This window comes from Haplochromis burtoni, unplaced genomic scaffold (assembly GCF_018398535.1).
Source record: "Haplochromis burtoni strain Fernald_Lab_line unplaced genomic scaffold, NCSU_Asbu1 Contig_55, whole genome shotgun sequence".
NCBI lineage: Eukaryota > Metazoa > Chordata > Actinopteri > Cichliformes > Cichlidae > Haplochromis > Haplochromis burtoni.
The window spans coordinates 198,585-214,338 of NW_024582416.1; the positions used below are offsets into that span (position 1 = coordinate 198,585).

The 15,754-nt window shown below is 48.1% G+C and overlaps 1 protein-coding gene across 6 annotated transcripts in view; it reads right to left on the reverse strand.

The window, feature by feature from the left end:
• Positions 1–15,754, reverse strand: part of LOC102292653 (AT-rich interactive domain-containing protein 1B) — a 158,524-nt gene that overhangs the window by 37,769 nt on the left and 105,001 nt on the right. For all 6 annotated transcript variants that reach the window (XM_014333603.2, XM_005922389.3, XM_042220764.1 and 3 more), the window contains exons 5-6: positions 12,687–12,984; positions 1,333–1,419 (exon numbers count right to left, since the gene is read on the reverse strand). In XM_014333603.2, coding sequence (XP_014189089.1) covers positions 1,333–1,419; positions 12,687–12,984 — 385 coding nt within the window. The remainder of the gene's footprint in view (positions 1–1,332; positions 1,420–12,686; positions 12,985–15,754) is intronic.

Below are 15,754 nucleotides of genomic sequence, written 5' to 3' on the forward strand. Positions count from 1 at the left end.
AAAACGCCGTTTCCTTGTTGCAGTGTGGACAGCGTAACCGCAGGCTTTTGGAATCGATGACACATTTTAGTCATGTGATGCAGACATGTGACCAATTAAACTAAGACAGCGGAGGGCGTTATACAGCAGCTGTTTGACAGCCCTATTAAAGACTAATATCAGTCTGTATGTGCTCCACAGAGCTTTTCTTCAAATTCTTTAATTCTCACTCGCTTTTGCAACTTTGTACTTTTGTGTTACTCGCAGCAACAACTCCACCTCATTGTGAGTCCGTTTAAAAAACTCAGTGGAAAGTAAATAAGTGGCAGACAGAAATGAGGCAGGTCGAATCTGGAACGTAAGCGTTTTCGACCGTTTCAATGTGGACGCACAACTCTGTGAAAACGACTGAAAACGACAGTGTGGACGCGGTTTTCAGAGGAAACGCCGTTTTCAAATGTATCCGGATTAGTGTAGACGTAGCCTAACAGTAGAATGGGAGGCGGAGCCTTCAGCTTTCAGGCCCCTCCCAGTTTGGACAGTTGGCCCTGTTCACATTTGTCTTAGCTGATACCATCCTATGCATCCACTGGGTTGTCGCCTATCATAGAAGGTTAAGGCAGTATTTAATAAGCTTGAGCCAGCCTACTGTGCTCAGTGCCTGCAAGCTGCTTTGCAAACCACCTTAGTGTCGCGCAGCGTGATGCTTGTTGTCACGGATGCCTGCTCAGGTCTGGAGGTCTTCCTGCTGCTCTACCTGCCTACAGCTTCTCAGTTATGCCCATGGAAGAGCGACGAGGTCTCCTAGAACAGAACCACGAATCACTGCTGAAGGAATGATCTTCTTAGAGAGAAGCACTCACTATTGTGGTGAGTGGGAAATTCCCACAGTTCTTTCTCTGTCTTTGTCTTTCTTTGTAGCTGTGTCAAATGACTTGTTTACATCTCTTTGCTAACATCTTAAACTCCAAGTCTTCATATTTCCTAAGAAAATCTTTCATTACAGTCACTGGTTTCGTCCGTGGTGCACTAAGATATCGTTTTGGTCTTCTGTTTGTTACGGCCTCTAATCCTCCTGCACCGCTCGCCTGTGTTTCATGTAAAGAAAGAAATTATTTCTATTTCATCGTCCGCTTTGTAAGTATACAAGCTCTTCATCTGAGCCCGATGCACAATGTGGATTTTCTGTAATATATATTTCTGTGCTGTACAGAGCATGTGTGCTAGCCACTAAATGTTTCTGTAAAACATCCTTAAACATTGGGTAAAACAACGATTCCAGTCCTTTAACTTAAGCCTGGGGTAGCTGTGCCCCTGGTAGGCTGACTTACGGGCTAACACACACAGACATACCTCTCTCCTGAGCCATAGGTGAGCGTGTGATTGGCGGGTGACCTCCATCGGGTCCGTTTCCAGAGCTCTGCGGGGCCATGGCTGAACCTGCGGACATGGATGTGACATCTTTGACGTTGTTGTTTTAAGAAAAGCTTTGACATTCAAAGAAAATGTTTAGTGTCATTTAAATTCCGCTTTCTGCACAAAAACTGAAGGAAACAGAAACGGATTCATATTTGTTTTCTGTCTGCTTCAAAAGCAATGCAACAATTAAGCCCCGAAGGTCCGCTTTTGTCTCAGACGCACAAAGTTCTCAAAAAGTTTTCTCCCGCTTGATTGACGAATAAAAAAAGCAAAACAATAAGGGCTGCGTATCAAGCTGAAGGTTATTTTTTGACTGCCTTTGTTTCTTGAGCAGCGATTGATCGGGTCAGAGGGTCTGATGCCAAATTTAGCCTTTGCAGACGCACAGCGGGCTCAGCACAATTACTACACATGAAGCTGTTTGTGATTCACTATCAGCTAAATGACAAATGCACTTCCAGGAGACATATCAAGTCATTGGACCCTGTGCCACTTCCTTGTGTAAGCATTAAAGCTGCAGCGATCCCCTATAGAAAACCGGAACCATTCCAGGAGCATCGATCAGGTGGTTGTGCGGGTCTTTGGGCTGCGCCTGTTCCATTGAAATCCAATAGCGAGTTGAGGGTCTGATTAGGACAATGGCAGACAGAGACTACGGTGGATTGATTTGGCCCAGAGGAAGGAGAGAGATGGCAAATTAACCTTTTATCTTCGAATTCAGGCTGGCGACGATGACGGGGAGAAAGGCGAGGGAAACTCGCCGCTTCTGTCTTTCTGTGGATACGATGTGCAGCGAGTGACAGGCAGCGAGTGCAATCATGAGGGAAACATATGTTCTGTGATGACTATCGGTGCGTGTTTTCAAGATTACAGAGTACGGGCTGACCCGTCTCAGTGGGAATATATGAAGAAACTAAGTGTTTCCTCAGGATGACACATGATGAAGTACAAACAATTCTGTCGCTGCTCCCGAAAACTCACATTGAATATAAATCCCTTATTATAGAGGAAACACTTCCCATTATTCAATCACTCAGTAGAAAAGTGCTCTTTCCACAAGTGTGTGTGTGTGTGTGTGTGTGTGTGTGTGTGTGTGTGTGTGTGTGTGTTATATGTCTGTCCATAGCTGCGGTAATACATGACTGGAGGTGACACTCTCTCCACATAAACAAACCCAATTAAGTCAACATAATTGCTTTGCATAAAAATACATAAACAACATTTCACGAACCCTGCCACACACACACACACACACACACACACACACACACACACACAGAGCAGAAATACCAAAAGACAAGTGTAAATAAACAGAGTGAAGTGCACAAAGACATGCACGTGAGTGCACAAAGCCACATAGGGTACGCAGCGAAACGTTCGCGCACACGCGCACACAAAGACCCCCTGCCTCACGCATGAATAGATCCAGCGGCGCTGCTTCAAAGAGAGAATATTCGATTAGTTAGTCTGTCACCGTGTTGCAGGAGAGAGGGGGAAAAGTTAGCACGCGAGTGTTGAGGCGACTCGGAGATAACGCTAAAAACACCAGCTGCACGCTTTTATGTGCCGGCAGAAAAAGACAGTGTAGAAACACTCGATCCATTCACAGCTAAATGTACGCAAAAGAAGTCATTATGTGCAATATTACAGCAGCAGCACTTGTAACAGTCTAATAACAGGATGCTGTCATAATCTAAGTGCATCTAACAACAACGTTTCTCTGTACAGCAACTCGACCGCCATCATCTCACAGTGATTCATACGGCTCAATAAATCACTGCCTATTGTATTTATATAGTGGTTGGAATAAAGGGAGTGCAGATAGAGCAGACTGCATGTTCTTCTCTCCGTGTGCATCAGTGTACAGTTTATGTAGTAACGTGAAGGGTCACTGCAGGTTAGAGCCGGAGGAGCATGTTCAGCTGCAGTTCTGGTTTCCTCGCTTTAGATTGGCTGGTGGGGAAGACGAGGTAGTCAGCAGGAGTTTAGTGAACCCCTAAACTACGGAAGTCGACCCAACGATGGAGGCCGGCCTCGCTGTGCGTGTGTGTGTAGGGATGCATGCCAGGCACCAGCTTTGCTGTCAGCCTCTGTTTGTTTGGATGGCAGAGCCTGTGTGTGTGTGTGTGTGTGTGTGCACCACTACCAAGGTAGACCCAGGGAACGCTGCCCTGCATGCTCCACTACTCTCTCCACATACTCATGTAAACTGTCACCAGAGATAAATTAATGCGAAGACAAATGTGTGCGTGAGAGAGGAAGACCGAAAAATAAAAGAAGATTACCGACAAAAGCAAACTGCTGAACACGAGGCCTCAGCTCCGCCCGCTCTGCAGCAAAGACTAAACTTTGTGCACTTTATAATTATTTCACTACCAATTAATGTCCAAACAAAGCTCCTCTCGTCTCTTCTCACATTTTTTCCCCCCTCTTCCCCTCCTGTCTCGGCTCTCGTCTCTCCCCTCCTCGCCATCATTTTTAACAAGGTGCCATTAAATAATTACGTCCAAATAAAACAAACAGGCGCCACGGCGAGTCCTGGCACTTTTAATCCACGCCATTAATAATTCATATGCTCAATCTTTGACGTGCAGCTCTTCCCCGTGTGCTGCCGAGAGACGGAAGAGAAAGCTAAATGTCAGCAGGAGCTCAAAGTATAGCTTCTCCGTGTCCGCAGTCTTCCAGCTGTGGATGAAAATGTAAAACGAATGAAACGATGAAGAAATGACGCCGAGTTCAGGCGATCCTGGTACACGTGTGTGTGATTTAACAATGTTGTTTCCTCTTCGGTGGGAGAGACGGTGATTTTGAAGAAGAGCAGAATTCATGTGTTCATCTGCATGTGCTCCAACAGTCTGGATGTTTCTGGTGCAGGAATATCTCTGCTCTCATCCTCCACTTTCACCCACTCATCTGCAAATTACACTCTCACAAAGAAATCAGCTCCAATGAATAAAAAAAGGCTTGTTTATCAAATCCATGCATATTCCCTTTAAAGGTTGAGAGTATCAAAGATGGATCGGGCTCTTATTTTTAATTCTCTGTACTTTAATTCTTTTAGACTCTTCTTTGATTGCTGCCTTCAAACACGACTCATTCATAAGAGATCTGACTGCACCTGCGCCACTGTTTGTCTTTAACTCTGACCCTCGGGGCTTTAAGGACTTCATGCCGATTGTGCCGACGGAGAAAACACAGAACCTGCGGCAGGAAGAACCAGGAGATCTCTAACACGGGAATGCTCTTTGGAATGCGGCGGAAAAGTCGAATAACTGTAATTTCCTTTTTCTGTAAAAAGCCACTTAGCAAACACATCCATTTTTGACTCTTTCCTCATGATACAAGGCAGCCGAGCCAAGAGTAATGGGAGTTCAGTGCGTTTTTGGAGATAATGCTCCTCGCTAAAACCCAATCCACGTTTTAAATTTCTCTTCCACGAGGACTGTTGAGGCAACCCCGAGTCTCCTTTGAAGAGAGGGAGTGTGGTCTTTGAAGCTTTTTTCATCAGGGTTTCAAACACAAATGCTGCTGAAGTTCAAAGCCGAGGGAGAGCACTTGTGGCCATATTTCTGTTTTGTTTTCAGGGCCCTGGAAATATAAAGCTTAGGAGTTATTCTGCATGTGTGTGCGTGTGTGCTAATGAAGTCAACCTGAGATTCAATGAAAAAGCTTTTAATAATTGCCAGAGAAAGAGCCGGTGCATTAGCAGACGTGTGTGCACGCTTGCACGTATCAGCCACGACATTACAACTGTGTAATACTAAAAGGAAGGAGCTCAGACCTGCAGCACCTTTGAGGTGGGGGTTACTGGTGTAGATCGGACTTGTGCACATCCTGCAAACGCTCGAGTGGATTGGGAGCTGAGTCAATAGCTTGGGCTTTTTGCCATCCATCTCCATCTGGGGATGGGGGGGTGCTGCTTGGCCTGCTACAATTTTAAGGTGCACGTGTCAGAGAAGCACCCGCCGAGTGGCACTGAGACCATGACTGTTATTCACCGCTGGTGGATTTGAGGTTGTGGCCGCTCGGTGCGTGAACACACACACACAAACACACACAAACGTCCAAACTGTTTCTTACAAATAGCCGACCCCCGGAGCAGCGAGGGCTATTTTTGCTAAAGTGAGGTAACTGTGTTGAGCACTAATAGACTGACACAGAATACAGAGAAACGGCTGCTTCAGCACCATCTCTTAATACAACCCTCAGGCTATAAATGCACACACACCTGCACCGCCCTGCAAACACACACACACCCAGGTAATATCCCCTATTTGCCGTGTCTTTAGGGGAAAGAGGCAGATAAACAGCGGGCTCCAATAATGGTGGTTTAGATCTCAATGGGTGCGAGTCAATGCCTCTCCGAGCCGGGGGCTAATGTCAGTTAACACTCCCTGTAGGGGACAAACGCAGGCCTGCAGTGGCTCGCAAAACAAGCCCTCTCCCAAGATCCTCATTACTTCCAACGCTGAGCAGCAACTGTAAGTAAAGCAAAAGTGCAGCTTAAGCTAAAAACATAGCGAGCGGGATGCGGGGGGAGAGAGAGCGCGAAGGAGTGGAGAGAAAGCAAGAAAATAGGTGTTGGGGAGGGAAAATAATTGCACACTGTGCTCCGGTTAGGGTTTTCCAGTCGGACAGAGTTAGAATGGGATTTCTCTAAATGGCTAACGCAGCAAGCAGGTGCTGTTTTTCCCCTGTTTTGGCCGACGCTGTGCTTTGTGAATATAATGCTTGCAGGGAGCGCGTTTAGCCGTTTCACTGCGAACACGAGCAGCCTTCAGGACGACAACAGGCAGACAGGGAATAGTTGGCTAGATGGCAGCGGTTGAGCTGCTAGTGGTGATGGATGAAGAAGAATAAAAGGAGGACAAATTCAGAGAGAAAGAGCTGGAGGAGAGATGTGGAGAAATAAGAGAGAGGAACCGAGGCAGAAATAAGGATGGAAAATTCAGCCTTGTTCCTCGGTGGGAGTCCTGTACCACAGCAGCGCTCTGAGCCAAGAAAGCAGAGACAAACAGAGCTGGGGAGGAAAGGGTGGGGACGAGGGAATGCGAGACACAAGAGGGAACATGAGAGAAGGCGAGCACGATGAAAATAATGAGAGAAAGAGAGAGGGACAGGGACAGCCAGCGGCGGTGTTCCCACCACGCAGCCTCTCAGGGAGTGGTGTGACTGGAAAAGTTGCCCAGCAAAACACACTTGCACAAAAACTCGCCCCCACCCTTTTACCCATGCTTTCTTCTAATAACTTGCACCACAAGCAGAGAGGAAATCGAGCTATGGCTGAGCACCCCTGCAGAGCCTGCTCTGGGCTCATGGTTTGCAGCTTTTTGGGGAAGTCATTTAACCGCACGTCCACCTTTTTGCATGCAAGTAAGCGCTCAGGTACCTTTGGGGCATCGCTGCTTAACCTCTGACCCCAGAACAGGAAAAAAAAAAAACAACCATCTGTGGTCACTGCCATAATTACAGATTTAAAAAAATAACCACAGACTAGGCCGCGCGATGATGTAAAGGCAGGAGTGGATATAAAGCATTTTTCAGGAGATTCACATATGAAAGGACGCTCGAGGTAACATACTGGACAGATCTGGCCTTCCCTCTGTCTATCCCCCCTTCCCCTCTCGCCTCCCCTCGCCCTGACCTCTCTGTCCTTTTCTGGGCCCCGGAAGCTCTTGAAGCGAAGCGCAGATAAACAGCTTAAACTCTCCTGAGCGCTCGCCCGCAAGCTCCAATCACCTTATTAGAAGAAAATAAAAACTTGGAGGAGCTGAGGAGAGATGGAAGAGGGAGGAGGGAGAGCAGGCAGACACTGTTAGCGGGACCTCGGAGGACCTCGGTGGAAGCACAAAGAGTATTTGTGATTTTGTGCAGCAGACAGAGCGAGCCGGCCAGTGCAGGAGTGTGGATGTGCTCTGTGTCAATTAGTAGCTGCACAAAGTGAAAAATATTGCAGTTTGGCCTTCAAAAGCAGCCGGGCACACAGACACAGTGTGCATACTTACAGCCACTGTAGTTTTTTTGCATCACTTTTTTTCCAACAATTATCCCAACAAGACAAAGCTTTAATAACACATCATCACCTTCTTTTTCAGCAGCATGAAAGATTCATCCAAAGTTTCTCTGACACCTGAATGAATTATTAGAGGTGCACATTCACTGCAGAATACAAGACCTTCAGAGTTACTGTGAGGGATTCATCGGAGCAGACCCTCTCGGTTCTGTGAGGTTTTGCTATTTTGTGGCGGATTTAAAAGGTCAGGCCTGTCTGAACGTTTTCTGGAACACGGTGACCTGACAATCTTCTGCTGGGCATCTTTTGGTTTGAATCTGTGGAGGCCTCAAGGACACAGTGTGGGGAAGGAATAATAAACGTGCGTGCTGAAACATATGTGCTCATCTCTGATCACCTACAGTGGATATCAAATATTTCTATGTCAGATTCTGTGTTGCCTCTTCAGTGATCTTACTAAAGAAGACAGCCACACATTTACATCCCCAACTCCAAGGTAACAGCTGCATCTCTGACACATCTGGAAATGCTCCATCAGTGCTAAAAGGTAGATACAGATTTTAGAGCAACATCTGCTTCATCCAGACATCTTTCAGGGAGGCCCTTCATATTTCAGCAGGACGATGCTAAACCTCCAGAACATCTGCAGCATCGTGAAACCAAAACCAGACAAAGAAGATCCAGGAAGCCTGAGCAGCTCGAATCCCACATCAGACAACCGGACAACATTCCTCTGTTAAAGTGCAGCAGCTGCTCTCCTCTGTCACAGACTGTAGGAAGCTGCAGACCTTTACAGACATGCTGTTGCCATCAAATTCATATTTTCTTAATATAGTTCATTTTTGCACTTTAATGCATCCTGGGGATTTTGCATTTTATAGTGTTGCAGCTTTTTTGGAATTGAGGTTGTACACCAGGGGTCCCCAATCCCAGTCCACGAGGGCCGGTGTCCCTGCAGGTTTTAGATCTCACCCTGGGTCAACACACCTGAATCACATGATTAGTTCATCATCAGGCCTCTGGAGAACTGAAGACATGTTGAGGAGGTAATTTATCCATGTAAATCCGCTGTGTTGGATCAAGGAACATCTAACACCTGCAGGGACACCGGCCCTCGTGGACTGGGATTGGGGACCCCTGGTGTACACACATGATTTTTACAGTCTCCTTCCAATCAGGTCCAAAGGCAGAAGAACAGTGTATTGTTTGCATATGTGGTGATTGAAGAAATGTTCCCTTCCCTTCACTCACTGTCTGTACACCAAAGGAAAGCAAAGAGGAATTGGGGCTGTGTTTGTGTGAAGTTTGATACGTATCAGATGCAGTCTGGTAATGAACATGTCTTCAGCTCGTTGTTTGGGAAACACGACAGTCAGCCTCATCCTGACAGGAAGTGACGCCACACTGACAGGCTGCCAACCTGGAGACAACCTGTCACACCAACCTGTGCATGCACACAAGCCTAAAAGCAGCCGCTGCGTTACCCACAACTCGAAATCTGTAGCAAATGCGAGTTTTTAGAGCTTTAAACATGCACATAAACGATGCAGCATGTCTGATGGATTCTGGGGCTGCTGGGGTTTTATTAACATAGAGACTAGTCAGCGAGCATTTTAAAAACTCTGCTCTTCTACTGGATGAACTCGGCTCTCCTTCCCACAGCTAAGAGTCAGCTTTGAAAGCTTTAACACTGGCGTTCCCATTCCGCCACACCATCCATCCGGATGAGAGAAAAATGTCTGCCCGCCTCGTCCCCAAAGTCTCATATAGGGAGAAAAATATTCTGAAGATGCTCTGAATTGCTTCTGAGACACTGGGAGCAAGGAGATGTGTGTGTGTGTGTGTGTGTGTGTGTGTGTGTGTGTGTGTGTGTGCGTGTGCATACAAGGTAGAGGAAGAGGAGGTGGAGGTTGGCGGTTGAGCAATGTGATTTCTGCTTGACTGTCACAAATCTAGCGCAACAGGAAAATCAATTTATCCCTGTGTGTGCCTTTTTGGCTCTGGGAGAGAATCCAAATAGCAAGGCGAGGCCCGGATAATGTTACAGTGTATTGGATTTGCTTCATGGAGAGACAGCGAGAGGGAGAGAGGGAGAGAGAGGACAAAGAACAGGAGAAGCGAGGAGACGAGGGAATCACAGGCGTGCTGCGGAGCTTCGACAAGATAGATTTGTGCAAGTGTATGGGTGTATGATAGGCTGGCAATCTGTCAGTCTCCACCTCTTTTCACCCCGACTCCTTCTTATTTTCTCTCTCACACACACACGCGTGTGCAGATGACACCGTCAGTCATCCGAGCGAGCGTATATACAGAGGTGATTTATGTGTTCAACAATATATGTAAAGTCAAACCATGAAATCAAGTTTTTATAGGTATTCGTGTTCTTATGTGCAGCTGTGCGCGCTCACTCCGGTGTTATTCTGCTGGTGTGTGTGTTTGGCAGCCAGGTGAAAGGATGACATAATGAAGTTGCTCTCCTCCGACCGTTGTCAGGGGTAACGTGTGTGCTCATCCATGTGACGTGTCGCATCAGTCCACCGAGTGGGGCCGACAGGTGACAAATAAACACGGGCACACGCACATGCATGTGTGCATGCGCGCACGCACACTTGAACCTACTTTTTTATATTTTTGTGAATAACTGCACACACTATATAGACCACGTAGAAAGATGAGTGTATTCCAGACCTGCATTCTTCCTAATGGCCAGCAGCTGGCGTCAGCACAAGTCCAGCTGTTTGGCTGCTTTTACGTCTTACTCGCTGCAACATGTCGCTAATTTCAGTCAGAAAGAGAGCTGATCTCATTCTGTCTGCAGTAATCTGTATTTGATTGTGTTGGGACGTCACACAGCAGAGAGCAGGGTCATGATAGACGGAGCTGAGGATGTGCATCAGCTGACCATCAGCTGATCAGTAGGAACTATCAGCTGAGTCCCTGAGTCCTCCTTCCTGCAGTTTCAGATGTGACGACCAAAGTTCTCTCGTGTGATGTCAGGGTAGCTACGTCCACCTAGCATCATGACACAATGTGCTGACATATACAGCACGCCTGTAAATAATTTAATAGGACGAAACCATCAATGCCAGCAGCGCACACTGACGTCAGCCGAGGGATGCAATTTATAAGCGGCTGCGATGTTTCCGCTGACAGCGGCCCTAATGGAGCAGAATGGAGCCGAGCAACAAGTCATGTTGTGTTGTGACTTCTTGAGTGGAGCTGAAACTACTGCAGACAGGTTTTTCACACTAATTAAAGCGTTTATTAATGCTTGTGTTTTGTTGTTTTTTAAAGGGCACTACTTTGAATATTAAAGAGCAGGATTTGATGGCACCGGAGCAACACTCTGGGAACAGCGCTCCCATCTCTCCTCGCCGACTTGCTCCGAAATAAAGAGACAACGTTCGCTAAAACGTCCCAACTTGTGACAAAGTGTTAGAAACCCGGGCGTTGGTAATCAGATGTGTGCTAACCACATTAGTTCTCCCGTGTCTCTGCGAGGCTGGCTGCTCCTTGATCTAATCCAAACTGATTGTAGTACAGCCTCTAAAACACGCCAGATGTTGCTCACTGCTCCACGCTTTATCGCCATTTATTTGGCACAGGGAATATTTTTGAATATTTTCTTATTAATCACGTCCCAGCGATCGGTTTCGCTTCCCATCTTTGCCGCTTCACTCCGGATTCTCGTCATGATTCTTGGCACGCGCGCCTGGAAAACCACTGTCCCAGTTTTTCATTAGCGTCAATCACTCCGGTAAGCGGCTGTGAGGGGAACAGCAGGGGGAGGAGGAGGTGGCGGCGGGATCTCGCTCAAGACATTTCGCCCCGCCTCGTCAGAGTGACTGACGGGTCCGAGACATGCCGATGTGCCGGTCAGCCGCTCAGCTGTGAGGAGAGGAGGCGGAATGACAGCGAGGCCGCGCGCACGCTCGCGCGCCTGTTCCAGGCAAATCAAATCCACACTCTGTGTTTATCTAAATGGTTATGTGCTCCACTATGGCCTCGGGAGACAGACAGGCACACCGTGCATTGTCTGATAATCCTGTTGGTGCCTTGTTTAGCCTGCCATATCTCAGATAAGGCTACAAATCAGATGGGAGGTCCTCCACTACCAGTCGCTCTCAATTCATTAAGGCTCCGAGTGGATGGGAAATATCGCCCGGACGTCGATGTCGGATCCACAGGTGGAAGGAAGACGGACGTGATTAAAATTCCCCCGCCATGTAGGGACGCGTTTCTACAACGCTGTGATCAAAGACTTAACAAATGTCTAGTGTGCTAGGACAAAAACTGTGCAGGAAATGAACAGGACATATTCCTGTGCCGTAATATTCCTCAGCACTGTTCAAATGGGCCCGAGATATCAAAGTCTAGACGTGTGGGATTGATATTATTTAGTCTTCTGCTGCAGCTTCATCCTGACTTCTACCCGGCAGAATGAAAATTGATCTGGATGGATTACATGCCGAGTTGGAGACGAGGGGAAGAAAGAGATGCTATTAAACAAAGATGTTGGCAGATTTATGCGACGGGTTATCGGCGCCACTCTGAGAAAGAAAGGGGTGAAACTGCTCTTCAAACACCTGATAACCATCTTAAACGAAGACGCTGATTAGGTTCAAGTTTTTGATGCGAAAGCTTTATCCTCACCTTCAAATGGCACGCTGCTATTTGTGAAATCGCGGTTCCGCTTCGGGGTCAGTTTTCTACATGACCTTTTTAAAATCCTATTTAAAAACAAATGAAAACAGCAGCATCAATGTAAAGGTCAAGCAGAGAGGTGGGCGTGATGACTGGGATTTTCTCCAAGAAGCAACAAGTGCAGTGACGGAGCTGCTGTAAAGATGCTGCACAGAAAAAACCCAAACGGAAACATCTAAACACGATCCTAGCCACGCCCCAATCAGTGATGTCACAGCTGCTCGTCTTCATCAGCTGTCAAAGTGCGCACGGCTGCACGGCCCGGGTCGTGTTTTGACAGTTTTTTTTAATTTGCTTTCCAACAACAGCCTCGTTTGGTGGCACAAAGCAATTTCCCTTTAAGCTGTAAAGCAATTTTAGGAAATTTCCCAGGGAATCCAAGACGGAGGTACAAGATGTAAAACGCGGCGTAGCGTCTGCTTTCAGCTGCAAATCCTGTCAGTGACAGTTTTGTTTGTTTGCAGTGATTAAACTAATACAATTATCAACTCTAAGTTGCACATTTCATCAAGACGAGATTAGATTATCAGGATACGGATGCGCGTACTTTCTGCTCTAATGGGAACCCTACCTGGTGCAGAGGTGTTGGCAGAGGGTCCGCTGGCAGGTGAGATGGGGCCCGAGCCCGAGCGGGACTGCTGGGACTGAGTGGAGCCGGCCGGAGAGCCGACAGGGGACGGAGAGGGCCCGCTCCTCTGGCTGGGGAGGTGGGGGGAGGCGTGAGGGGAGAAGGGGGACTGTCCCTGGTTACCGGTGCTTCCCTGCTCCCCTTGGCTACTGCTGCTGCTGCTGGAGGAGCCCCCGGCGCCAATGGCCGAGCCCAGGCCAGCCTCCCCGGTGGGGAGGTCGTCGATGGAGCCGGAAAGATCCTGGAACAGAAGAAAAGACTTCCAGTGAGTATTTACAAAGCTCGCTCGAGCATTTGATGAGAGCTGACGTGCAGCAGGTGGCAAATGTAAATGTAAGCTTCAGCAAGCGCAAAAGTTTCCACCTGCGTGTCAGAAACGCACAACTGTGCTGCGAAATCCTCCTTTACAACAAAAAGTTAACAATGCAACATATTTCACAGGATTTCATAAGGTGGCAGAGGTTAAAAGATTAAAGGTTTAGTTTGCGTGTGCACGAACAAGAGCTGGTGGCTTTTCTGGGAGCTACTTTATCCCTGAGAAAAAGTCACTGCAGCCTTAACGACGGCGGTTAACACGGCAGAGAAAAAAATCCCACAGAAGAAACCGCTACACCGGCTGCTGCGGTGAAAATGAATTGTAATGGGCTTTGGTTCAGACCAAGGGTGAGTTCATATTACAGTTTGCATTCCCTGTGGTGAGTAGAGCGAGTGTGTGTGTGTGCACTTAGCAGATACCCCCCCAAAACAATTCCAGGGAATCCCCGGGAATATCGCTGACAGGATCCTGACAACACAAAGGTGTGCAGGAAGCGGGAAGGACAGCAGACCGGGAGAGAAGGAAGTAGAGAGAAGACCGGATGTGATGTGAAGTGATGAGCTGTGATGGAATGTGATGGCTGCCACACACACTCGGAGGACGCCGGCTCTGTCCCAGCTGTAGATATCTGTGGGGGAAGTCACCTGAATGACCTCGGTTTTCTGGCTGGTGCCTGCTCGGAGAAGGGGAAGGGTGTACGCCAGCTGATCCTACCTGCAGCGCCCGGCCTGTTGACCAATGTACTCGTGAACCACCTGAGCCCTGCGTGCACAGCCACGCCTGTCACCGCACACAGACGGTGAATAAACCCAGATCTATGCCTACGAGCAGAGAGGCTGTCATATCTGACATGTTTGCTGTAATGTGGTCCATTCTACTTAAAGTGGCTTCAAATCATGTGAAAATGGTTCGGCGGTTCCAGTCGAGCCACTCGATGATTTTTAGGGGTTTTGCTGTTTTTCACACCAGCACGCACCGTTTTGGAAGTTGTTAGGAAAGTTTTACAGCCTTCCTACTGACACTGGCGATGGTTAAGATGTGCTGACATGTTGACTGTGGAAAATCTAACACAAGGTGTTGAAACGGCACTTTCTCCTAGGCTAGTCATCAGCTCATTTGCACACGTATTTTCAGATTGTGTTCACTTAAAGAAAGCACGAAGCTTGTTTTTCTACATATGTCAGAGCGAACTCAAGAAACGTGGGCTGAAACCAGCACGCGTGCTTGGAGTTTATCTGCAGCAGAGGCTCTTTGTGTCACAGCGAAACGACTTTTTTCTCCTTCCTCTACCAGCGTGTAAAATCTCAAAAACCGAGACAGGCGTCCCCCATCTCTCTCCATCCATCAAGCGTGGCTTAGCCTGTGGAACTGACAACCAAGTCAGTGTGGCAGTCTGTCCACGGCTGCTTGTTTTGGTTAATGCGATCTCGGCGCTGACACACAAAGCCTTTGTTTTCCATCATGCTGCTGCGAGTGCCCACCCGCTCTGCCAGCCTGCCAGTCTGTCGCCTGGCATTATCTACCCCCGCTCAACTGAGCACACGGGGCACTTGCTTTCCTCTCTCATGCTCTCTCTCCTTCCCTTTTCTTTTCCTCGCCCATGGTACCACTCTGTGTCCCGGCCAATCACGTCAGCCAGTGTTCTGAGCGCAGTGATGTAACGCGCCGCCTCCGCCATTGGGGCCGAGCGTTATTTTTTTGGCTGACCGGCTGCCTCGGGTCCATGCCGTTTGACACGGAGGGGTTACCGTGAGAGTTGATGTAACCATGGTGATGGCTTTTCCAAAACACTGAGAGCTAGTCGGTCGTACAGCTATGTTGTTAACCCACAGGCTAATTGTGTGAATGGATGGGAATAATTGCATTTCACCTAATTGGGAGCTGTTGCCAGCTTTTCCAGTGGCAGTTTCGGGGTGGGAAAATGCGTACCAGTAATTCGTTTAAAGACTGTTAGGCTCATTTGGATTATACACACACTTGAGCACAGCTGTGTGGCCCGAGACCAAAAAGGAAGAAGCACTATGCAGCCCAAAAAGCCGGGTGCGCTTTACTATAGAAACGCGCATTTTAAGGGATGCTTTAATCGACGTCCTCACCGTCAGCGTTCACGGGGCAGCGTGCTACCTGGCTAACTGGCATGTGCAAAGAATCAAAGGCAGCCAGCGAGTTAACTAGCCAGGCAGGGACGCGGTCGGGGGATCCAAACGCCCAACAATCTGGGGCCCCAATCCAAAGTGGCCCAAATCCAATTTGTTTGGCTCAGGGCTGCAAATTGCTCTGTGCATTGAGTCTCCAAATAGCTGTCAACCACTCCCGCTTGGCGTCCTGTATCGCTTAATTCGCTCCTGGAGCATGTAATTGTCATAATAAGAAAAATATTGAGGTGATAATAACCAGTTACTTTGAGATGCCCCCCCGCCCGGCCTCGAGACACACACACACGCACGCACGCTCGCGTAAATGCGGTCGCATATACGCACACATAATGGGCCGAGACCGCCATCTACACATTTCACACAACATTGGAGAGGCAGTCGCTCATGACCCTTCACCTCGCTGGTGTCGGTGCCTGCCTGAGCTCTCGTTTAGCGCTCCTCTGTTTGTGTGTGCGTGACAGGAACACAGGCTGCCGGGCTGTCACAGCAAGACATGCTTGAGCACTGATGCGGCCGAGGGGACAGATGAGGCAACGCGC